We start from the raw sequence: 27534 nt of genomic DNA on the forward strand, positions 1-27534 counted from the left end.
GAGAAAGCCTGATGACACCATAAAAACCGGAAGATAATCTCCAGCAGATGTACTTCCTAATACCAATAACGTAAAATATAAGCATATACATAACACTGTGCTACTAATTTTGAATTCTAAAATACATCAGCTACTTATGAGGTCCAGGAAAATATTGAGTTGGTACAATACAATCAACTTTCATTTTAAAAACAGGACAGATTTATACAACTGTAGCAGAAGGCTGCAAAATGGTCATGATACCTCAAGAAATGTAAATGTTTTTGCCTTAATAAACAGTTTGGACAGGATACAAGCACTTGTATCCATTGAAATGTAGCAAAACATTTCATCTAGGTTGAGTTCTGCAGATTTGCTTATAGCTACACCAAATACATATTCTTTGGTCTCTTTTTGCACCATTCACTAATTTACTACATGTAAATTATAAGAAAAACAACATTCCCCAGTTAGGATGCCATTTCTAAATGTTCTTTTTCAGACATACACAAAAAAGATATGGATCTCTTCCTACTCACCACCCCCCAAAAAAGAATGTAATTTCATCTTTTTCTAAGGTAGCAAATTCACTCCTATAGAATAGTAAACTGCTTAAACATTTAACATGTGGATAACTTCATGGCTTTGTGGGTGGGCGAGGTTTCTGGCACTCAGAGTTTGGAAAAGGCTTCTCTCTGCCTCATGTCTTCTACGTTAATTCTACACATGCTTTATATTTGTCTTAGTAACCATTTAATATACCCCCTGGTCCCCAATGAACTCCAATTACTTTTTTATATTATAAAATGTGATTTTTCACTTGTCACTGAGGACAGGTACATTAATTAAAGGACAATAGTTAATATCACGTACAATATTCTTTAAAACATCAGGAATGTTCCATAACACCACATTTAACACTTCTGTCTCATTCCAGAGTTCATGTTCACAGGAAGGCCTGAGAAGGGAGTCAGGATTTGCGGTAGAAGGGAAAACAAACTCTTTGTTTATTTGACTAAGAAAAAAGTCAATTTGTGAAGCTTATGTATATATCCAAGTAATGCATTGCTTAATGCCCACCAAAGTAGAAGGAAGGATGGTCAAAATGAAAGTTCTGGTAATTATCAAATAATTGAGTTAGAAAGAATTGGTAGATAGACCAGAGGTTCTTTGAATCCACACAAGAGATACTGCAAAATTATCAACATATGTGTACAGAAAAGTAAATTGTATGAATGAGGCCCAACATCTTCAAAACATCACTTTTCAAAAGATATATCAGGGAAATCTAAAAATTGATGAAACTGGCCAATACTATGCAAATCAAAGTAAGAGTTTATATTAAGGATAAAAAAGCCCCAAAAACTTCAGAAAAACTTTCATCTCACTTCTCCATGTAATACTTATGAATTACATGGATTTTATTAACAAAAATTAATTTAATAAATTGTACTTCTAAAAAGAACAAGCTTTTAATATTAAAGCCCTTTGTTTTAGAACAAGTTTAAATCAATGCCATCATGAAATTCAACTCACAATTCTGATGAATAGAAACTAAGTTTTAAGCTATCATGGAAACTGAGAGCAAATGCCTAACAACTCATTTGTAAATCTTAACAAAATAAAATACCAGCAAAGCTAGTAGGTTGGGAAATAATGGCATTTAATAAAAGGTAGTAAATAAAATAGTACTTTGCATTAAAATATCAACCATAGAAAATGTTTAAATGTTTCTATTGATTCAAAGAATTAAAAAGTAAATGACTTTTACAGTACCAGTAAAAATGTTACATTTGTATATACTTTTTTTTCAGATCCTTATTTAAAAGATCAAAGTAATGGAATGAGAACTTCGTGTTTTAATAATTTTTCTTTGTCTTTAATTTTTGTCAATTTGATTACTATGTGTCTCGGCCTGTTTCTCCTTGGGTTTATCCTGCCTGTGGCTCTCTGCACTTCCTGGACTTGGGTGGCTATTTCCTTTCCCAAGTTAGGGAAGTTTTCGACTATAATCTCTTCACATATTTTCCCGGGTCCTTTCTCTCTTCTCCTTCTGGGACCCCTATAATGTGAATGTTGGTGCATTTAATGTTGTCCGAGAGGCTGTCTTCATTTCTTCTCATTCTTTTTTCTTTGTTCTGTTCCGCAGCAGTGAATTCCACCATTCTGTCTTCCAGGTCACTTAACCGTTCTTCTGCCTCATTTATTCTGCTCTTGATTCCTTCTAGTGTATTTTTCATTTCAGTTATTGTATTGTTCATCTCTGTTTGTTTGTTCTTTAATTCTTCTAGGTCTTTGTTAAACATTTCTTGCATCTTCTCCACCTTTGCCTCCATTCTTTTTCCGAGGTCCTGGATCATCTTCACTCTATCATTATTCTGAATTCTTTTTCTGGAAGGTTGCCTATCTCCACTTCATTTAGTTGTTTTTCTGGGGTTTTATCTTGTTCCTTCATCTGGTACATAGTCCTCTGCCTTTTCATTTGTCTATCTTCCGGTGAATGTGGTTTTCACTCCACAGGCTGCAGAATTGTAGTTTTTCTTGCCTCTGCTGTCTGCCCTCTGGTGGATGAGGCTATCTAAGAGACTTGTGCAAGCTTCCTGATGGGAGGGACTTGAGAACTTCATATTTTAAACAGTCAATAGAAAAACCGAGTATTACTTTAAAACATGTAAAAAAATCATAAAATGAACATTTTTCAGATTATTTCACAAGATTGACTCTCTTATAAGGACATAACACTGCCACTGTTGTATTCTGCTATTAATACAATTATCTGAAGCATTATGTACAACTACAATTAACTTAAGTAACATCTGTATCGTCTGTAACAAATTTTAGAACCAAAAGTTAAAAGCAATCACAATATGAAGCACTGATTTGTTTAGCTACTATTAGCTGAAACATTTAATTCTGTATTTATTTATTTACTTATTTTTCTGTTTGAGAAAACTCTGAGAAAAACTGTCAGAGAAAACAAATCACTGAAGAAGTTACAAAACACAGGTGTGTGATTCTTCACTGAGTTTAGTATATAATCTTTACATATTTTAGTGACTTGTCAAAATTTCATCTTACATGATAAAATGTATTACTGCTATTATTATTAAGGTTGTCTGCAGGCCATTTAGATCAGCATTTTCTGATTTTTTTAAAAAACAGGTATTTTTGGAGTTCACAAGTAAAGACACTCTATGCATTGGGGCAAACCACTACAAAAGTCCATTATAACACTGAATTTCTAAGAATAACTGATTCTGTTTTAATGTACCTACACTTGTAAGTGAAAATGTCAAGGCAAATTCAAGTCAATAAACATTTCTGAACGTCTACACAAGCTGTCTTGAAAAAGGGGAAAAGACTCTGAGCACACGAATGTAAAGGAAGGATTCCAAGACAAAATATTGTCACTCATACTTTAAGGATAATAGGAGTCAAGCAAGCAAGCACTAGAAGAATGGAGTCTCAGGTAGAAAAACTCACCAGAGTAAACACAGATGTGTCAGGTAACACAGTACATGTGCAGAACTATACTGGTTCAGTATTACCAGAGGGCAAATTGCTCAGTGAAGAAAGAAGAATAAGGATGATAAAATTAAGCAAGAGCCAGAACAGCCCAAGGCTTTATGATCTGACTGAGCTTTGTCCAGGAGGGGATGAGGAGTGTCTAGAAGGTTTAAATAATGACAGGGTTCAGGGCAGGCCACCCCCAAATATACCACTTTGACATACTGATTGTTTTGAATTAAAGTTACTTGAGAAACAGTGGGTACAAGGACACTCTGAGCCTCCTTTATGTCCCACCGAAAGCAGGAAATAAGTTTCCATGTGGAAGCCACCCTCCCTGTACCAGGAGGTAAACAGACATTCTTATGGCCAGAGACAGGGAATTCAGGGCCAAGAAGTCTGTGTAAACACACTCTGCTTAGTTTCTTCACTAATTAGTACTGAAGCCTAAGTTTCTTTGTCTAAAAGGGTATATCAACAGGCTGCTTTGATTACTCTTGGGTACCTTTGCACATACAAAATTAATTTGTTTTTCTCCTGTTAATCTGCCTTGTATCAATTATTAGACCAGCCAAAAGAACTTAGAGGGGTAGAGGAAAATTTTTCCCTTCCTGACAATGAGAGTAACATAGTAGATTTGCAATTAGCAAAACCTGTTATAGTGGCTGTGATGAGGTCAAAACTGAAAACAAAAGAGACACTTTTGGGAGGGACGGTTCTTGTAAGGAAGAAGATGATTACAAACTTTTTAAACTTCATGCACTTAAACACTCCTGTCAAAACATAGGAATAATGAAAATTGGATGTAAAAATGTAGGAATTGGCACACAAGCAAAACTTCAAATCATGAGACTGATGACCCAGAGAGTATACGTCTATTAAAGAATGTCTAACAGATATTTTAGTAAAGGTACTAAGTAACTGTGGCAAATAGATCATTTCGGATTGAAAATTTAAGCCAAAGTTCGAGAACCTATGGCCCATGATGTCAATCCAGCCTCCTGCCTGTTTTCTGTGAATGAAGTTTTATAGAAACACAGCCACACACGTTCTTTGACATCTTGTCTATGGCTGCTTTTGCACCATAGCAGAGTGGAATAGTTGCGACCAAGACCATATGGGCGACGAAGTCTAAAGTATGCATTATCTGGCCCTCTACAAGAACAATTTGACACCCCTAATATAAAAAATTTATCTCAGATCCAGGGAGAGAAAACGGCCTCAATTATCTCTTGTAAAATGAGAGCATTCTACTAAACGATTTTTCAGACTCTTTTCTTCAACAATCTATTGTTACTTGAAAAGGGCAAGTATTGACGTCCCTCATCAATGTCATGTGATAAAGTGAAATGAGCACAGCGCTTATTCTTGAACTGAGGATAACAGCATCTATGATAATCAACTCTTAGGATTGCTCTGAGGATCAAATGGGATTATTTACTTTAAAAGAAAAGGATAGTGACTCATTATGTCAAACATTCAATGAATGTCTGTTATTACTAACATTAACATAATTATACTAATAATATGCATTAGCAGGCCACATTTGGGGTTGGGGTGGGGTTCTGAGAATTATAAATGTCGTGAGAGCTGCATTTCTTACAAATGGGAAGAACAAGAAACAGAAGATCAGTTATATTTTCATTGGTTGAGCAAAAATCCTAGAACTCAGTTATTACCATAAACACATTGAATTTTCTCAGAAGACATTTATAGTTCTTTCTCAAATGACCTAGAAATGGGTATAATACTCAGAGTACTCAGAAGAGACAGGCAGACTTAACAGTCCTGTCATTCCTAAATAAGAATTTTCCACTACTGACACTAGGATTGTCTTGGCAACACCTGTTGCATTCTACCTTAGCAGGTACCAGTGAATAAAGTGTCCCAGCATTTGAGTAGAAAAAGTATAAACTTCAAAATCCCATAAAATAAAACCTGTGGTGCCTGGAAAACTGAATCGTGCTATACTTTTCAAAAGTGTCACATATAAACTTATTGCAAGTAGGGTTCAAGCCAAAGGATGTTTGGAACAAGAAGCTTTTTGCACTAATTCCATCACCTTTCCATTCTTTCAATAAAAGAAAGTTGAGTTTCCAGAAAACTGCCTAAGTAATCTATTTTTAGGTAGCTATAGATTTTTATCCTAAGGGAATAGTGCTTAGGCTTGGAATATTCTTACCATCTTCCTGTCTGCTAATGACTCAAACCATGGACAAGATTTGTTTTACTGTTTTTGTTTTTTCTCAGAATGTGTAGCATTAGTACAGAGAAAATTTTGTAAAAAACATGATCCATCATACAAACACTACATAACTTGACAAAAGCAGTATAATATGAAAGGTATTTTAAATTGTGCTTATACCTGGAATTCTATTAAAATTCAATTATTAAGGAGGCCTTGGAGGCATGTAACTTGCCTTTCCAAGTATAGGTTTTAGGATAAAAACTTCTGTTCAAACACACACACACACATAAAACACCAACACACAAACGCCTAGAAAGCTTTTGGATATGAGTGAAATCTAATTATTTCTGCCAACAAGTTCACGATAATCATCTGCCTATTCAGCTTTCAGAAACAAACCATAAAGATCCTTCTCTAATGTTGCCTATTTTGCTATTATGCACCCAATTTCACAAAACATAAAATCAGAGATTATGCTTCCTCTCATTAAATGAAGCACTAAATCTTGGTACTTCTATCTCTTAAATATATCTTGGTTCTAGCCATTTCTGCATATTCACTATAAAACTACCCTAGTCCTAGCCACCACCATTATTTCTTAGACTACTGCAATAGCCTCTAAATGAAATCAAATGCATCAAGGAATCCCCCTGGATCACTTTAGTCCATTCTCTGTGTTGCATCCAGAATGATGTGTAAAATGCAAAGCTGATCACATCAATTTCTACTGTGCAGTACTCCTTTATAGAGTTCAAACTTTGAAGGCCCACCTTGACCTAGACCTGTGCAGTTCTCACCTTAACTCTCCCCAATGTGTGATTCGTTCTCTCTGTTTCAGATACACTGGCTCTTTCCAGTTCTAACCATCCTATGTGCTACTCTTTCCAAATAGAAATGCTATTCCTCTTACTCCTCATAGACTCAGACCCCACTCAGCCTTCCAAATTTCAGCTTTCTCCCTTATACTTAAGAAGATCTATCCTGATAGTCTTCTATTCCAGGCTAAATTGCCCTTTTCTCAAACAGACCTAATTACAGTTCTTACCTTAGGGTGGTGGAAAGAAGGGACAGATAGTGACCAGAGTCCTGTGACCTCCCAACCACTGCGTCACTTCTCGTCTTTTAATTAAGCTCATATTATTAAGAATCTTCATTTACAAAAACAAAATTAGCTAAATAAAATTATTTCCTTACTTCAGATCAAGATATGAAAATCTGGAAAATTAGCACATATGGAAATGCCTCATTCTTCTAAAGTAAGATGTAGTTTAAAAATGTATTACATGATGAAATAGGCTACATGTATGTCAAAATACCTGACACACAGATGTTCAGTAAATGCTATATGAATTTATATTAAGCAATTAACTAGATAATGAAGAGACTAGGATAGTTCCCTGTAAAGTGCTAACTAGACAGCACCTAAAGTAAGTTTAAGATGAATTAGTAAGAAACAGCATTGTTGTGAGTTTTAATGATTAATAAATCATTTTCAGAAGGCAGGACCTGGCTACACATGGAAGGATAGATTTCTTGGGAGATGGGAGAAAAATTAATCTTGCAACTGTTGTTAGAGAGAAAAAAAGGGACAAATGCAAAAAGGGAAGAGCTAGACTTAACGCAATAAAACCCAGCCTATGAAAGAGGAGGATAAATAAGAAAGAGGTAAACACAAGAGAAACAATTTTTAAAATCCCATGAGTCTTGTGATAAGGATTAAAGTACAGAAAGGTGTCAAAAATTGCTCAAAAAAGGAATATCCTACCACCTGATTCATATTGAACATGACTGTAATCATCTAAATTGCTCTACTATATCTTTATGTAAAAGACATCCGTCGTGGATCATATAAAAGTAAAAAGACATCACAAAATTTTGTAGTATAGACAATATTTTTAGAAAGAGAAGCTACTTAGATGCAATCAAGAACATCCTGCTCTTTTATAGATAAAAATTCTGACCTAAGGTTCAGAGACAAGGAAATAACTCGACACGGTTAGCAGGTGTGTTACTTGCACACACCTAGTACCTATACCTTGAATCCCACTCCAGGTTCACATCCTTACCTTGCCAAAGATCTCCTAAAACGTTAAATAGCCAATTCTTTCTATTCAACACCTCCTTTACAAAAATAGAATTTTGTTTTCTCCATGAAGTAAAATCCTTTTAGATATTATAAACAAAGTCAGGCTTAGCTATGTTCATATTAACATATATATTTCTAATAAATTATAGAAGTATAACATGTAATTTTAAAATAATAAACGGTACTGAAAATATATTTAGTCCCATCTTTGTAAAGAAATAGCATGACATAATTAAGCTAAGGGCCATTTCCACTGTTTAAAACAGAATCCAATGCACAAAAGAAATCTAATAAAGGAAATCCCGACATAATTTTTAAAAACGGAATGACCAAACCAATTGTTTACTTCCTTTTCTAGGGCTAAAATTCATGTAAGCCACTTAACAAAGGAGGCTATTTTCATTTATTTTGCCTCCTATTCATTTCATGTTAAATTTTATAAACTGATTTGCTAGGACAGCACTGGCAAATTCAAACAACTTTGTTCATCTGACCAAGTTTAGTAAACTACTTAAAATAGAAAATTAGTGATTCCAAACTCCATGCTTAATCAAGAAAAAAAAATTATTCTGAAAACAGAGAAAAAGTTCTCTGGAATTCATTCTATTTGTACACCCATTAGAACATCATTCTATCTGAAAATAACCTTTATTCGTTAAAAGAAAGAGTACCAGAAGGTATGTCCTATGAGAATCAGTTCTTTACACATCATCAGTTACACGTCCATCACAATTAATCTTAGGGAATTTCTATATCCCACAACACAAACTTTCTAGTAACCATTTAGCCGGAAGCAAAGATCTCCTAAAACTTAAAAAAGCAATCAATTTTTTCTACTCAACACCTCCTACAAGAATGACTTCATCATTCCTCATCTTTGTGTTAGATATGAATCCCTTAGTGACTAAAAGGGCAAAAAGGTTCCAAAGGTATTTTAAACCAATATTTACTTAGATTTTATTACTGATTTAGGCAGGAAATACCTGAGACTTACTATATGAGAAGAAAACAAATGAAAACATTTGTAGAATTTTGTGGAAGTGATTGCATTTCTGCCACTGAAGCTGTGTACAAACATGAAAGAGAGAACTTTAAAGTATCTTAAGTGATGACATCACAGGCGTTTAACATATAATAAAGTTATAATTTTCTAAGGGAAAAATCAAGGTATCCATAAGGCTACAATAGCAACATGGTTGAGATAGGAATAGAAGAGGGAATGGGGCCTAATCCCTTGGTCATTCATTGGCTATTAAACACTCACATACATACACACACACACACACACACACACACACACACACACACACAAAATATCCATTCAAAAATAAATGTATATAAACTAGGACCTGAAACATTCATAGTTGACCCTTGAACAATATGGGGGGTTAGGGGCACCAACTCTTTGCACAGCTGAAAATCCACGCATAACTTACGGTCAGCCCTCCGAATACACGATTCCTCCTCCATCCCACAGTTCCTCAGCATCTGTGGATTCAACCAACTAGGATCCTGTAGTACTATAGTATTTACTACTAAAAAAATCTGCCTATAAGTGGACCTGCGCAGTTCAAACCAATATTGTTCTAAGGTAAACTGTGCCCCATAAAGAGTAAACCCAATATGGAAGCAGTAAGAATTATGATAGGAAGCGCTCTCTTCTTTGGTCTTATAAGAAATTTTGCCTTAAAAACACACTTTCTTAGTCCAGTAGTAATAAGGTTAACAGAATGAAATGTATAGAACAAGAAGTTAAAGTGAAAAATACACATGCTGGGTTCTGTTAAGAAATTTAACAGGACCACAGATTTTTATAACTTAAGTTCAATAAAGGCTCAGTACCCTGTGAAGCTAAAGAAAGAAACCATTAGCACTTAAAAGAAGGAATCAATGTGTTTTTCCAATTGTCATTTGTTCTTTATTAGGAAGAAATTTTAAACACATATATATATGTATATGTGTATTTTTAATCTCTTTCCATCTCATTATTTAACACATTCATGAGAGCGTAAGAGTAACAAGTGTATATGATAAACTGCACATTGGATTGATTCTGTTCCTGGCTCTGCCACTGGTGAGTGTGGAACCTTCTGGAAACAATTTACATCTCTGTGACAGTTTCCCCAGATGTGAATGTATCAAGTGTCAACTGATGGTGGTTTTCCATTTTTTTTATTTGCTGACATGTTCAAATATTAAACATTTTGAAGTATTTTAAAGATCATGTATTCTGATCTATTATGTCAATAAACTACTTTCCTGTAACTAGAACTAAATTAGGCACTTTTGAAGGTTTATTTATGTTTTTCAAAGCATTAAAATTCCATATGGGAATTTCTGTTTTTTGCTTAAGTAAATTCATGAAAAGATTCCTATCTCTCCTAAAGCACCAATAAAATTATTGTCTACATTGTCAGGGGAAATTAGAGCTCTTGGATAATTATCCAGATAATTACTGTAAAATTATTTTGCTGTGGAAAGTGATAAACTATTTTATCAAGTAAAATTAAAGAATCTGCTTCATTTCTCAGTTTTTAACTTCCACTTAAATTTGTGGCCAATTTCTTTCTGCTTTTAAAAATTAAACTTTTGGTGCCTATTATATGAATCAGCTATGCTCACTGAATAAGTAAGAATATACTCTCCATTATCTCATCTGATAGTAGTACTAAAGAATATTTTGTGGAAATCTTGCCAGATCCAAAAAAAGTAGAATCTCTATTTTCTTTTCTGGACCTGGAAAGTATTTTTTGACAGTTTTACATTTGATTTTAGATAATCTTGGATGGAAAACAGCTATACTTAGCTTTGTCTTCTGAAAATCTCCTCCATTACCGGGGAAAAAACACTTCTCTGATCATTAATTTCTAAGAAAAGACAACCTACAATTCAGACTCTTAACACCTTTGTGTCTTGTACAATTTAAATAGAAGCCTATGGGGTTTTTTTGGAGTGATTTTTATATCAGAAACTTCATGAATTTACCTTTTACTATTCTAATAGATCTCAAATATTGTCTTTTCTAAATATTTGTTTATTACTTAAGTAGCAAAAAAAACAAATAATAGAAAATAGTAGAAAATAGAAAACTGAACATGTCCCATGTTGATAGTTATTGTATCAGGTGATTCCAAAAGAGCTTTCAGATGACCCTCTTGCTGCAATCTGGAAAAGGTGCTAGCAGTACTATACACCCCCTGGTAACCACAAGAAAGACAGGCTATCAAAAACCAGTCAACTCGGGATAAAAACTTGGCTCCTTGATAACTCACGTGATAGACTAAACAGCATCAAAAATCACATCTGAAAAGGATTCTTAAACATAATTCTTATACAACTTTACGAAAGAAAGCATTGGCCTTTAATATTTATAAGGTTTTTCTTGTTAAAAAAACACAGAAAGTGATCTAAATTTTAAAAATTCCTTCATGCCAACCAGTTTCTAGTTTTAAAAAGGCTTTTTTTTTCTTTCAAGTAGAGACTAGTCTAGTACAAGGTGTGATTGCTATCCAAATATGTGTTCCCACAGGCTCACAGTTGAAAGATTGCATACAATAACAAACGTCATCCTAAGCCACACAGATGCACTGAAAAACAGAATACTTAAAAAATGACCCCACCCAACTATCTCTCCTCACTTTAATGCTGGCACCTATTCTATCATCCGTCAGTCTCCAGCTGACTACAGAAATTTGGAAAGTTCTGATAACTCATTATAACTACAATTAAGTTATACCTACCAAAACAGAAGATTTTTTAAGTTGATCAAATTAACATTGATAAATTCCTTAAATCATATTCAACATCATCAAGAATTAAGAAGCAGGCAAAATGAGACTACTTAAAGTACATAAAAAGAATATAAGAATGATGACCAAATAGATAGTCCAAAAAGGTATTTTGAACAAAGTTGTAATAAAGAATATTGCTTACAAAACTAAAAATAACCAAAAATATTTTTGCAAAAATGACCACTTGAAATGAAGCATGTCACAACATATTATCATATAAATGTCTACAAGATCATTCAAAAAAGTTTATTTTTGCAAACATAACCTAAATTTTAAAAATAGAAGATAAAATTATTTTAATAAATATCTTAGTTCTTCTAAGATAAAATCCCAGTTATTTGTCCTACTTCTCATGCTAAAATTTTGCTCCTTTCTCTACATGGATCTTAAAACAGTAGGCTCTACCTATGCCAGTTTATCTTAGATAACAAAAACCTCCCGCATTAAATATTTCCTAACCCATTTTGCTTTCATAAAATCCAGGGAGAAGTTGATCTCTGATCTTTGAACAACCAAGAATCCTACAGAACCCGAACTAAAACCTAAGTATCCTAAATACCTAGAACCCAGCACCATTAACCGTCCATTCCTTTAGTAGTTAGCTCCCTCCAAGGTGTAAATACTCCAGAATGAACTTGAAAGTCACACGTACCTTCTGAATGACTACTGAATGACAGCTAACCAGGGTATTCCAAAATATTTTTCTGTATCTACATAAGAATATAATAGAAGCGATATGTGGGCTTCATCAATACTGTTGTCCTGACATTAAGTTTTTAGCACTGAGAACATGATCTAATGTTTTCGTCAAACAAACGCCCCAGCTAAACTGACTTTCAGTCCCATTTCTTCTGAATATTTGTCCTTGTACAGTAAAACATGATGACACTGCAAATGAGGGCCTTAACTAAACACCCTCTGAGTTGAAAAAACCCTCACAAACACCTACTCAACCACAATTTTCCTTTTCATCTGACTGATTCCTACCAAGCCTTCCTCTCTTCAGATGGACTGAAAATCAAAGTTGATAAACCATGACTGTACTACATGTCAGCCAAGAAAAAATAGGCCTGTAAACATTTACAATACATGCATTCAATAACTATTGAATCACATAATCCCAAAATAAAAATGGAGATACTTTTCTATGACTCAGATGTCACTTTGGATTTATTTTCTGATGAATAAAATCTACCTGTTGAGGGAAGCAAATGAACAGACTCTTCTCAGAATTTAAAAGTGCTTTAAAAAGGCTTATTTAAAAAAAAAAAATCCCTCATGGTAGTGTCCTTTTCGTCTTGGCTTAATCTTCTAGAGAAGTAATTCAGATAGAGGCAAAGTAAACACACCATAGCCTCAGAGCTATCTGATTCACATAATATCTTTTCAATTACATATATATGTATATATGTCTGCATATGTATTCATACTTTCATATCCACACACTATATGTGTATGCATTGTTCCCATTTAACTAATGTAAAAATTGTGTCCCCAGATATCTAGACTCAACTTTAAGTCTTTTATTCTACACTATATTTTCCACACAACTATTTATTTGGGGAATATTTGAATGATTCTGCCAAATTTTAAGTCACAGGGAAACTGAAATGGCCTTTCGGCAATTTGGGGGTAAAGTAGCATCAGAAGGAAAAAAAAGATGAAGCCTTTACACAATCATTTACAGGACAATTAAAAAATCCAGAGACAATTTACTTGACTCTCAATCCAACAAGGCAGTATTCTTTACCTTTCCAGTGATTTGTTCCACCCCAAGGATACAGATTCCAGATACGTTCTAGAGACATTTTCCTATTAAGTTTAATAATAACCCTAATAATCACCACACTGATTCTACCTATGTAATGGGAAAATAACAGGTAGACAAGTATTAACTATAGAGTGACAACTCTCCAGTTTAAAGTGAACATTTTAGTTTTTATAGCATACTGACTTAGCGTATACTGACTTATAATAATACTATTCTAAAATTAGTTCTCGTAGACACTTCCTTCCTAACTAGAGGATTGTCCATCTTTTCCCTTAGTTTAATGCAGAACACTAGGTAGCCAAAAAGAAGAATGAAAATCTGGCATTTACTAGGATATGTAGAATGGAACTCTACAGGAGTCAACAGAAAACTAAATTCAAATATTTATGGAAGCAATGCAAAGGACTGAACTTGAGATACAATAGTAACAATAAACTACAAGAACTAACAGTTTAAAAATGCTGTGTGTGTGTGTGTGTGTGTGTGTGTGTGTGTGTGTGTGTGTGTATTTGGTGAAGAGAAGCAGAGGAAAAGGGTAGAAGGAAAATTCATTGATGACACAGATTCCCACCTGCATGCCTGCCACAACTATACTGCCACTAAGAGAAGTCAACTAATGGGGAATGTGCTTTTGGGAGAGATCTGACATGCTAGGCGTGAGAAGATAGTCAAGTACTCAAATGGAAGTACCTGATAAAATGCTGAACAATGTAGGACTGAAGCTCAGGAATCAGATTAGAGCAGCATCAGTAAGCTGTGATTCATCTCATCCAAATTGGAAAGAGCAGGAGCTAGACTATTAAATGAAACTAACATTGCACGGCTGCCAAGGGCCCAGCACTATAATATCAACTACATTTTACATTCATTCATTTTAATCCTGACAGTGATTTAACAAGTAGGGCTACTAGCCTCATTTCTAAAAGGAGGAAAGCAAGCCTCAGAAAAGTTAAGTAACTTGACCAAGGAACCAATGTATTCTGAATTCAAAGCCTTTGCTCTCTTTACAGTACTCTTCTGCCTCTTCAGAAGAATATCAGGGGACATGGTGTGAATGAGATTTCTAAGCAAGTTAACGTGGAGCGATGAATAGGGAGCCAAACAGAACTCTGAATTTATCTCCAACCTATGGAGACTTAGAGCCCTTCAGCATTTGGAACATTTCATGCTGTTCCTAAAAATACCAATGAAAACATCTATATTTCTGTTAAAATCATTCACATGAGGAACCTGGGTTTCCATGACCAGCAGCACTCATGGAACTCATCTCTAGGGCATAAAATCAAATACAATAGGCAGGTGAAATCATCAAACTTCCCCCAGTTGCTAATCTGTTTCTACTTGCATGGCTCAGTCTAGAGCTACTTATTTTTAGTGCAAATTTTCTTTATTCTGTATTAATAATCTCACCTAACAAGAATTTAATTTCCACACTATGGCACAGGCCTGAGCTTTATGAATTCAACAATTGCTAAGCAATTGTTTTGAGAATTTCATGTTTGGAACGTCTTCCCACAGCAAAATGCTGCTGACAACAGATTCTTCTCAGCTAGTTTGTCAGTCCTGGGCTCTGGTTTTGTTACTTCCTGGTCTTGCCCTCTGAAATACCCCTCTGCTGCACAGTTAAAAAGGCCAATCAAGTGAATTCTGTACTAAACATACATTTTTAGGCTTTCACAGAAAAGATCTCTCCAAAACTTTCATGGGCCATTTTTCTAGGACTTCTCTTTTATCTGTTGCTCATTCTACTTTTTTTTTTTTTTGCGGTGCGCGGGCCTCTCACTGCTGTGGTCTCTCCCGTTGCGGAGCTCAGGCCCCGGACGCGCAGGCTCAGCGGCCATGGCTCACGGGCAAGCCGCTCTGCAGCATGTGCGATCTTCCCAGACCGGTGCACGAACCCGCGTCCCCTGCATTGGCAGGCGGATTCTCAACCACTGCGCCACCAGGGAAGTCTGCTCATTCTACTTTTGCTGTCCATGGAACAGAGAAGATGAAACAACCTAAGAGTATTTTCTTCCATCTGATTTGTGCCCCTCAGTTTTTTAACTTTGGGATTTCTTCTCTAATGGCATTCTGGTAGTACACTAAAATAAAGCTCTTTCACATTATCCAAACAACAAGTCAACTCAGCAATAACCTCTGAAATTCTAATGAAGGAAAAGACATGCAATTTTTGCTAGGGTGAAAAACCTATCGGTTCAAACAAATAATTGAAATAATAAGGACCTGCAGTCAGATTACTCAAAGCAAGAAAGTGAGTTCAAGAACCCACCGAGAAGAGTTTCTTTGTTTGGGTTTAGATGGATTTCTTCAGTTGGATGAAATTTTGTTAAAAAAGAAAAGTTGAATTTCAAGGAACAAAGCCTAAGTTTGAAAAGTCTGCATTAATTCACTTACTGAAATAACAACAACAGGATATAAAATGGAAAGATTACTCTCTTCAAGCATATTCAGTAATTTCTGGGTTTCTTCAAAATCAGAGGTCATAACCTGAAAGACCAGAAAAATAAAAGAAGTTCTTAAATGACTTAAGAGTTCATTGAAGGAGAAAAATGGATAGCTTTTAAACATTTAAACATTCAAAATATCTATCAAGCTTAATTTTAAATTTTCAAACAATGTTAAAGGATACCCATAAGATTATAGCTATTAAAATTTTTTTAATTCATTAATTCAAACCTATCTTCTTATCTACTTTTTACCAGAAATTTGAAAATACCGTTTAAAGAAATATCACCCTCTTCTCATTACGTGAACTAGGTTGTTAGAAAATGTTATTTCCCTATTTCAAAAGACAAAAATAAAATTTCTAAATACATATTGAATAACACAACTCACCTATCAAAATCTTAAATTCAAATACTTAAGAAAACTAACTACTTGTCAAACATTACATTTATACAAATCCTCAAGTGCTTTTAATCATTTGTATTAACTACTTACATTCACACAAACAAAATTGTAGCATTGCTCTAAGATGATTTGCTGAATATCTCTGCCAGATGTGACTTTTACATGCTAGGAGAAAAAATTAGAGGAAAAAAGAGTTTACAAACTAGATAGAAAGACCAAACATGAGCATAAACAACTTTATGAGCACAAAATTTCTATAGGCACATAACACCAAGGACCATGCATAAGAGCAAAATAATTCAGACTGAAGTTTATGAGGCTACCCAAAAAAACCCCACTTGAAGTAGTCCTAAAATAATTATTATTGTAGCAAATAAGTAGATAGGAAATTGTTTTAGATAAAAAAATGTTGAAAAGGCTCAACATATATTCAGGAATAGGCAAATAGTCTGGTTTTTCTTATACAAAAAATATACAGTAGAAAATTTTTGAATAAAATTTAAAAATTGGTTAGACAAGAATTTTTAGAGAATTCTGGAAGCATGTTAAATACTATAGTTACAAAGAATACATTTAACTAAATATGTAATGACTAGAAACAGGGAAAGCAACAAGAGATTACCATCATAGGCCTTCTTCTGAGGGTCCAGATCAAGATAGCAGAGTAGGACGATCCTGAGCTCACCCCTCCCATGAAACACCAAAACTACAACTACATATAGAATGACTGTCTCTGAGAATGACTTGAAGATTAGCAGAACAGACTTTCTACAACCAATGCTATAAAGAAAAGGCCACATCAAGACAGGAAGGACGGGCAGAGGGGCAGACATGCAGTCTAATCAGAACCCCCACCCCCAGTGCAGCTGTCCATAAGCAGGAGGGATATCGCAACCGTGAAGGTTCCCCCTGAGGAGCTAGGAGTCTGAGCCCCACGTTGGACTCCCCATCCCGAGGGGCCTACACCAGGAAGATGAGCCCCCATAACATCTGCCTTTGAAAACCAGTGGCGCGCACACCCGGGAGAGGTAGAGGGCTGTGAGAAATCAAGATACTGCTCGTGAAAGGCTCACACACAAACTCACTCAGAGTCCCAGCACAGAGGCAGAGCCTTGAAAAGAGCCTAGGTATTATCAAAGGAAATTTACTGACTAGTTTCAGGGCTTGTGCTGGAGGGGCAGAAATCTGGTAGAACTCTCTCCAGGGACAGAAGCAGTGGCAGGCAACATTTTTTTTTTCAAACTCTTCTACCTACCAGGCCGTTGCCATTTCTACCACTGTTCATCAACCTAGTTAACCCATGTGACCCACCCCAGTATTCCCCTGAGGAACAGCCCTCCTCAACCCACCCAACCCGGCTAGCTTCTCTAAAGTACCTGCTGCCTCACCCCACCCAGTGGCTGGCCTCAGTCAGCACCAGCACCCCTCCAAAGTGGCTCCTGCTCTCAGAAGCCAGCCCCACACATCAGCAGGCCAGGAGCAGTTGTGGCCAGACCTCTCAGCCAGCCAGGTCAAGAACCAGCACACCGTTTCAGCAGGCCTGCAACAACTGTGGCCCAACCATAACAGGAGGGCACAATGACCAGGGGAGACTGCACCATCAGGCCCCACAGGACACCATTTATATAAGGTCACTCTTTCAAAACCAGGAGATGTAGCTGATATACCTAATACACAGAAACAGAGTTAGGTAAAATGAGGAAACAAAAGACTATCTTCCAAATGAAAGTTGGCAAAACTTCAAAAAAAGAACTCAACAAAATGAAAATGAACTGTTCTATCAGATAAAGAGTTCAAATTAACAGTAATAAATAAGCTCACTGAATGGAGAGAAGTATGTGAACTCAGTGAGAACTTAAAAAGAAAACACAAAAATGAGCCAATCAGAGCTGAAGAATACAATAACTATAATGAAAAATACACTAGAGGGAATCAACAAGAGATCAGAAGATGCAGAAGAATGAATCATCAATCTGCATGATAGGGTACTTGTAATCACCCAATCAAAACAACAAAAATTAAAAAAGAATTTTAAAAAATGAGAATAAAAGAAAAAGGGACCTCTGATACAACATCAAGTATACTAACATTTGAAGTACAGGGGCCCCAGAAGGCAAAGAGAGACAAGGACACAAAACCTATTTGAAAAAACAATGGCTAAAAACTTCCCAAATCTGGGGAAGGAAACAGACATCCATGTCCAGGAAGCACAGACAGTACCAAACAAGATGAGCCCAAAGAGACCCACACCAAGACACATTATAATTAAAATGTCAAAATTTAAATATAAAGAGGGAATTTTAAAATCAGCAAGAGAAAAGCAACTAGTTACATACAAGGGAAAACCCCCATAAGACTATCAGCTACTTTTCGGCAGAAACTTTATAGGCCCCAGAAGAGACTAGCATGATATATTCAAAGTACAGAAAGGAGAAAACTTACAACCAAGAATACTCTACCTGGCAAGATACAGAGTTTCCCAGAAGCAAAAGCTAAAGTACTTCATCACCACAAAACTGGCCTTATAAGAAATGTTAAAGGGAATTCTTTAAATGGAAAAGGCAATAGCTAGAAACCAGAAATTTACGAAGGAAAAACTCACTGGTAAAGGCAAACATATAGTAAAGGTAGTAGTAGATCAACCACCTATATAGCTAGTATGAAGATTAAAAGACAAAAGTAGTAAAATCGTCTGTATCTAAAATATTTATTTAAATGATACCCAAAGTAAAAAGATATAAAATGTGACATCAAAAATATAAAGCATGGGGCTTCCCTGGTGGCGCAGTGGTTGAGAGTCCGCCTGCCGATGCAGGGGATACCGGTTCGTGCCCCGGTCCGGGAGGATCCCGCATGCCACGGAGTGGCTGGGCCCGTGAACCATGGCCGCTGGGCCTGCGCGTCCGGAGCCTGTGCTCCGCAATGGGAGAGGCCACAACAGTGAGAGGCCCGCATACCGCAAAAAAAAAAAAAAAAAAATATAAAGCATGGGTAAGAATAAAATGTTGTGCTTTTAGAACACGTTTGAACTCAAGACGCCATCAACTTAAAATGGGCTACTATACACATAGTTTGTTATATATAAACCTTATGGTAACCACAAGTCAAAAACCTCTAACAGATACACAAAAAATAGAGAAAGGAAGCCAAACATAACACTAAAGAAACTCATCAAATGGGAAGGGAAAAGAACCAGAGAAGAAGAAAGCGATAAAGAACTACAAAACCAATCAGAAAACAACTAACAAAATGACAATAAGTACATACCTAATCAACAGTCACTTCAATCAAAATGAACTAAATGCTATAATCAAAAGACACAGGTGGCTGAAAGGATAAAAAAAATAAGACCCATCTATAGGTCACCTTCAAGCAACTCACTTCATATCTAAAGACACACACAGACTAAAAGTGAAAGAATAGAAAAGATTTTCCATATAAGCTAGGGTAGCAATATGCATATCAGACAAAATAGACTTTAAAACAACAAATGTAACAAGAGACAAAGAATGTCATTATATAAAGATAAAGGGAACAATCCAACAAGAGACTATAACACTTATAAATATCTATGCACCCAAAAAAGGAGCAAATATAAAGCAAATATTAACACACATACAGGAAGGTACTGACAATAATATGATAATAGTAGACTTTAACACTCCACTTACACCAATAGACATATCAGACAGAATATCAATAAGGAAACACTGGCCTTAAAGGCACACTAGACCACTAAAAATAGATATCTATAGACCTTTCACCCCCAAAACAGCAGAATACACATTCTTTAAAAATACACATGAACATTCTCCAGGATAGATCTCATGTTAGGCCACAAAACAAGTCTCAATAAATTTAAGAAGACTGAAATCACACCTAGCATCTTTTCTGACCCAAACAGTATAAAACTGTAAATCAATTACAAGAAGAAAACTGGAAAAAAAACCAGAAACATTTTGGAGCCTAAACCAAAAGCTACTAATCAATCAATGGGTCAATGAAAAAATCAAAAAAATACTCTGAAACAAATGAAAATGGAAAGACAATTGTTCCAAAATCTATGGGATGCAGTGAAAGCAGTTTTAGAAGGGATGCTTACAGTAATGCAGGCCTACCTCAAGAAACAAGAACAATCTCAAATAAACAATATAACTTTACACCTAAAGGAACCAGGAAAAGATGAATAAAAGAAACACAGTTAGTTGAAGGAAGGAAATGATGAAAATCAGAGCAAAAATAAATGAAATAGAGACTTTAAAAAAATCTTTTTAAATCAATGAAACTAAGAGCTGGGGTTTTAAAAAGATTTTAAAAATTCACAAACCTTTAGAGAGACACATCGTGAAAAAAAGAAAGAGAGCCCAAATAAATAAAAAGAGAAGAAATTACAACTAATACCACAGAAATACAATGGACAAGAGATTACTGTGAATAATTATACACCAACAAATTGGACAACCTAAAAGAAACAGATAAATTCCTAGAAACATAAAATCTTCTAAGACTGAATCAGGAAAGAATAGAAAATCTGAACAGACTGATGACTGGTAATGAAATTAAATCAGTAATGAAAAAACTCCCAACAAACAAAAGTCTAGGATGTGAGGGCTTCACATGTGAATTCTATCAAACATTTAAATAAGACTTAATACCTACCCTTCTCTAACTATTCCAAAGAATTGAAAAGGAAGAAATGGCTTCAAACTCATTTTAGGAGGCCAGCATCACTGTGATACCAAAACCATATAACAACACTACAAAAAAAGAAAATTAATATTCATCAGGCCAATATCAATGATGAACATAGATGCAAAAATCCTCAACAAAATATGAGCAAACTGAATTCAACAATACATTAAAAGGATCATACACCATAATCAAGTGAGATTAATTCCAGGGACACAAGTTTGATTCAATATTCACACATCAATGAACATGATACAGCACATTCACAAAATGAAGAATAAAAATCATATGATTACCCCAATAGATCTAGAAGAAACTTTTGACAAAATTCAACATCCAGTTATGATGGAAACTCTTAATAAGGCAGGTATAGAGGGAACATACCTTAACATAAAAAAGGTCATATATGACAAACCCACAGCTAACATCATACTCAGTGGTGAAGAGCTGAAAGATTTTCCTTTCAGATCAGGCAAAAGACAAGGATGCCCACCATCACCACTTCTATTCAACATAGTATGGGAAGTCCCAGCCACAGCAATCACACCAGAATAAGACACAAAAACAATACAAACTGGAAGAGAAAAAATAAAACTGTCACTATTTGCAGATGATATGACACTATGTATAGAAAACCCTAGACTCCACTAAAAACCTATTAGAATAAATGAATTCAGTAAAATTGTAGAATACAAAATATGTATAAATCTGTTGCAGTTCTGTACACTAATAATAAACTATCAGAAAGTGAAATTAAGGCAATTCTATTTATAATTTTATCAAAAAGAATAAAATACCTAGGAATAAATTTAACCAAGAAGGTTAAAGACCTATACTCTGAAAACTATAAAACATTGATGAAAGAAATTAAAGATGACACGATTAAGTGGAAAGACATACTGTGCTCATGGACTGGAAAAAAAATTTTGTTAAAATGATGATACTACCCAAAGCAATCTACAGATTCAGTACAGTCCCTATCAAAATACCAATGGCATTTATCGTAGAACTAATACAAATAATTCTAAAGTACCTATGGAATAACAAAGGACCCCAAATAGCCAAAGCAATCTTGAGAAAGAACAACAAACCTGGAGGTATCATGCGCCCTGATTTCAAACTATACTACAAAGCTATAGTAATCAAAACTGTATGGTACTGGCACAAAAGCAGACATATAGATCAATGGAACAGAGGAGAGGGCCCAGAAATAAACCCACCCGTATCTGGTTAATTAATTTATGACAAAGAAGCCAATAATACATAGTGTGGAAAGAAAGTCTCCTCAACAAATAGTTTTGAAAAAACTGGACAGTTACATTCAAAAGAATAAAACTGGACCACTTTCTTATACCACATACAAAAATATACTCAAGATAGATTAAAGACTTAAATGAAAGACCAGAAACCATAAAACTCCTAGAAGAAAACATAGGCAGAACACTCTTTGACATAAATCATAGCAAATTTTTTTGGATCTGTCCCCTAAGGCAAAAGAAACAAAAGCAAAAATAAACAAATGAGACCTAATTAAACTTACAAGATTTTGAATAGCAAAGGAAATCATTGATAAAACAAAGACACAACCTACTGAATGGGAGTATTTGCAAATGATATGACCCAAAAAGGGTTAATATGCAAAATACACAAACAGCTCATACAACTGAATATCAAAACAAACACACAACCCAATCAAAAAGTGGACAGAAGTCCTGAACAGACATTTCTCCAAAGAAGACATATAGAAGGCCAGCAGGCACACGGAAAGATGCTTGACATCACTAATCATCAGAGAAATGCAAATCAAAATCACCATGAGAGATCACCTCATACTTGTCAGAATGGCTATCATCAAAAAGACCACAAATAGCAAACGTTGGAGACGGTATGGAAAAAAAGGAACCCTAGTGCACTGTTGGTGAGAATGTAAACTGGTGCAGCCACTATGGAAAACGGTATCGAGGTTCCCCCAAAAATTAAAACTATAACTACTATACTAACCAGCAATTCCACTCTTGGGTATTTACCCAAAGAAAATGAAAACACTAATCAAAAAGATATAAGCACCACTGTGTTCAATGTAGCAGCCAAGATATGGAAGTGCCTGTTGATAGATGAATGCTTGAAGATGTGGAGGTGTGTGTGTGTGTGTGTGTGTGTGTATTTATATATATATATATATATATATATATATATAAAATACACACACACACACATATGTATGTATGCATACACAGTGGAATATACTCAGCCATAAAAAAGAATAAAATCTTGTCATTTGCGACAACATGGATGGAACATCCATGATATTCCAGAGGGTATTATGCTAAATGAAATAAGTCAGAGAGAGAAATACACTTATACATGGAACCTAAAAAACAAAACAAATGAACGAACAAAATAAAACATAAGGAAACTCATAGATAAGGGAGAACAAGCTGGTGGTTGCCAGAGGGGTGGGGATGGGGGAGGTAAGGGTATGGGCAAAACAGGTGAAGAACATAAAGTAGTACAAACTTGCAGTTACAAAGTAAGTCATGGAATGGAATGTACAACAAAGGGAATCTAGTCAATAATATTGTGGTAATTTTGTATAGTGACAGATGGTTACTAGACTTATCTTGGTGATCAATCCATAAGGTATATAAATGTTGAATCACAATGTCATACACCTAAAACTAATGTCAACTATATCTCAATAAAAACAAAAAGAAATGATTATATATGATAGAGAAATAAGACTTAAACTAGGGCAACAATAATAAGGGAAGAAGATTATTACTAGAGGTAGTCCCAGACTAGATAGAAAATAGTACATACACTATAAAAACTTTCCTAATAAAATTTTTCTTCCATATAGTTCAATGCTCTAATTATTCTCTAGTTTTTCTATTATAGCAATATGAACAAAAAACTACTAAACAAGGGCTCTGTTGTAATGATATCTCTGCTATAACTCTGTAAGAAGTCACATTTTCGTGGTTAATACTGGCATTACATTTAGAAAGCTTTACTTATGTATCTAAAATACAATGCTTGTTCCATAGTAAAATGTGAAACTCTGTATCTCTAAGAGCACTGCCTCTTCAGAAGAATTCAGCTTAATTCTACCTGATTTTGACAAAATATTTGAGAAAGAGAGGTAAAGGTTTTGAGATCTTAGCTACGCTACAGAAATCACTTGGCTCATGAATTTCAAGAATTTTACTTTGGTTTAAAGTTTTTGAGTACAAATTTCAGAGGGAAGATTATTCCAAAACAAAAAAAACTTCCATAGTCATCAGCCATGTATCAATAGTGAAATAAAGAAATCAGTTTCCGCTGTGCAACAGTAAGTTTGCTCAAGGAGTCTCATCTTCTAGATATTACAGGGAGATTATTTTTCAGGGGGTTCTCACGTATCCAAACATTTTAAAAGGCATGAATAGCTAGTATACTCCAAATTGGCTCTTCAAGGATGTTCACATAGCAGGCAGACTTGCAAAAATAGGCATCTCTCTTCTTGGAGCAAATTTGCTTACGTTGTAGAAAGTAAAGATAGAGACATCTCTCTCCATAGAGCAATCTGCTTGGCATTCTAGAGTAATAAAGACAATGTCTCTCTCATAAGAGGAGGATGGGCTACTTTGCCAGCAGTCCCTGTATAAGGGCAGTGCTTCCCGATATCTAGATTCTTCTTTAATACATTCCACTGCCTAGCAACACCCAGCCCTAATTGTATTTCCCCCGGGGGAACTGCAATTCAGAAAATCAGTGCTGCACTGCTATCCTCCTTACTGCTATTGCTGTAACAAATTCTTTCCTCTGACCCTGGAGTTTCATGTCTTTTACCAATATTTACAATACTGGCATGAGTGTTCGCATAAAAATTGGGTATAATCCTTAAATCCTCCCTAGTTTCCGACTTGACAGATATGAAATAAGGCAACCACGTATCTCAACTTTAACAAGTGTGAGTGAATTCTGAACTCGAAAAAAGAAAGAAAATGATTTACTTTAAAAAATTTCTTTTTGGGGACTTCCCTGGGCAGTGGTTAAGAATCCGCCTGCCAATGCAGGGGACACGGGTTCAAGCCCTGGTCCAGGAAGATCCCACATGCTGTGGAGCAACTAAGCCCGTGCACAACTACTGAGCCTGTGCTCTAGAGTCCATGAGCCACAACTACTGAGTCCGCGGGCCACAACTATTGAAGCCCACGCACCTAGAGCCCGTGCTCCACAACAAAGAGAAGCCACCACAATGAGAAGCCCGCGCACCGCAACGAAGAGCAGCCCCCGCTGCCACAACTAGAGAAAGCCCCATGCAGCAACAAAGACCCAACGCAGCCATAAATAAATAAATAAACTAATTAATTATTTTTCTTTTGGAGGTACATAAATAGGGTCTAGGATGAGAACATGAGGGATATTCCAATTTAGCTTTTCAAGTATTAAAACTGATAAAATTCTTGAGGACCCCATACTCTTAGGGTATGGGGTCTCTGAGGACAGAAACATGTTTTTACCCAGTAGCAAATGCTTGACAAATAGGTTTTTAAAACTTAGCACAGGGCTTCCCTGGTGGCACAGTGGTTGAGAATCCGCCTGCCGATGCAGGAGACACGGGTTCGTGCCCCGGTCTGTGAAGATCCCACATGCTGCGGAGCGGCTGGGCCCGTGGGCCATGGCCGCTGAGCCTGTGCGTCTGGAGCCTGTGCTCCACAGCAGGAGAGGCCACAACGGTGAGAGGGCCGCATACCGCAAAAAAAAAAAAAAAAAAAAAAAACTTAGCACAGTCTTGTTTCAAGAAGAAAAAAAAAGTGTATGTTCTTAAAATCAACTATGTGGAAGTTTTTTATAAAGGTAAAAAAAAAACTCATCCAAAAATAACACTACCTAGAAATAATTACCCTGAACATCAGGTAAGTATCGTTTCAACAATCCTCTATTAATAATATACGCAGTAAGCTGGTAGGACAAAAGGATGAAGGAACAAAAGCATTAGCACATTTTATGAAAATGGAATCATATGCATGACATTTAAAAATTATTTAATGTTAGCAAAAAAAAAAAACGGTTAAATATAATAAAACTGAAGGTGCTGCTATACTTCAGATTATTCTTCACCTCCAGGGAGCTTTTCCTAAATGTTAAGTAAAATATCGTGAACAGGATTAAGACACTGGACTTTTCAATGGCAAAGCACTTCATTTGTAAGTCAGTACTAATTGATTTCCTCCTATGAGAGAGAAAGAAATAGCACTTCGTAACTCTTCTACCCACTGTTCTGGTCACTTGTACTTTTCTACCCTGACAAGGTTTATTAGATTCATAGACTATTCTATAGCCATAATTCACACAATTTAGACATAATTTATCTATGCTCAAGACAACTGTTTTAAATAAAAACCTCTCCTTTTATAAATTCATTTTAATTCACTTCTTTATTTGATGAATTTCAATTGCAAGTAGGTTTTGTTTGTTTTTTAATAAAAACCTCAACATTTTTACATTCCTAGAGTTCTTCACTCTATTAGTTGGAAGAATAGCTTATCTGGGAATAAAAGTTTAGTTCACACTTTCCCTTAGAGATTTGCAGTCTCTGTACCACTGTCTTCAAACACTGTTTCAAAGCATTGTCCAGATGCTTTTTAAAGTCCATGTGTCATCTACTCACTCTCTATTCACCATTTTTTTGGGATAGATTTCAACATCAAGTAGTTCCACCAGGAAGTAGTTAGAAGTTACATAAGAATTTTTTTCCTGTTGTCTTTCTAACTAAATGACAATTTGGCTGGCGGTAGTATTCTTGGATTCCCCTTTGATTCCCTCCAACGTTTACAGACAACGCTTCACTGTATGTATTTGGATAGTAAGTACTGTGGAGGTACAAGAGGTCAGGCAGAGTGTCCTCCTTTCTATGAGTTTTGTTTTTGTTTTTTGCTCCTAGGTACCTACCTGAAGAATTCTTTATGAGGAGGTTCAAAATCTTAATTAGAATCACACCATATTTAATTGTCAGTTGCTGTTCCTCAATTCTTCTTGAAAATATGCCCTCTACATCTTACAGAACTAGTTAGTCATTTCAAGGAAATTTTCTTCTAACTTTCAGAATAACATCTTGGTTTGTCTACTTGACATATAAACATGATCCATATGTTGGATGCCTTTATTATCATTCACACCTATTCTCTTATTGATCATTTAGTTTTTACTTGGAATACACTGTGATTATCCCAAGTTTCCGTCTATGTTAATAACCTGACCTGACCTTTGCTATATTCTATGTCTAATGTACTAATTATTTCTATAACAGTGTGGCTCTAATTGTTTCCACAATTATCAGTTGCTCTATTAATCTCTTGCAATGCTGTCTTTTTAACCTTCTTGAATTCTGATTTTTACTGAGTTATTCTACAGAACCAAAAGGTGTGAGAATATTTTGAGGGACAGAGAGAGCCTTGAGGTTTCCTCCAGATTTTTAAAATCAGATTTGTGTGTTCTGTGATTTTCAGTATAAACTGTAGAGCTTACTAATTATTATTTTTACAAGATGAAGAGTTTTTAAATGGTAGGCACTGATAGTTTCCCCTGCCTCTGCTGAGATACCACTGAGAATTGAGGGATTTTCTGACTTTTCCCCAACCCTCATTTTTTCACCCCCTTTGAAAAAAATATGAAAACCAAACTA

General features: G+C 35.4%; 1 protein-coding gene across 1 annotated transcript in view; it reads right to left on the minus strand.

The window, feature by feature from the left end:
• The window catches only part of CRPPA (CDP-L-ribitol pyrophosphorylase A), a 323188-nt gene that overhangs the window by 140895 nt on the left and 154759 nt on the right, over window positions 1–27534 (minus strand). Inside the window, exons 7-8 of the mRNA XM_032644013.1 lie at window positions 16266–16340; window positions 15720–15812 (exon numbers count right to left, since the gene is read on the minus strand). Of these exons, the coding sequence (XP_032499904.1) occupies window positions 15720–15812; window positions 16266–16340 (168 nt within the window). The remainder of the gene's footprint in view (window positions 1–15719; window positions 15813–16265; window positions 16341–27534) is intronic.

Source organism: Phocoena sinus, chromosome 9 (assembly GCF_008692025.1).
Source record: "Phocoena sinus isolate mPhoSin1 chromosome 9, mPhoSin1.pri, whole genome shotgun sequence".
NCBI lineage: Eukaryota > Metazoa > Chordata > Mammalia > Artiodactyla > Phocoenidae > Phocoena > Phocoena sinus.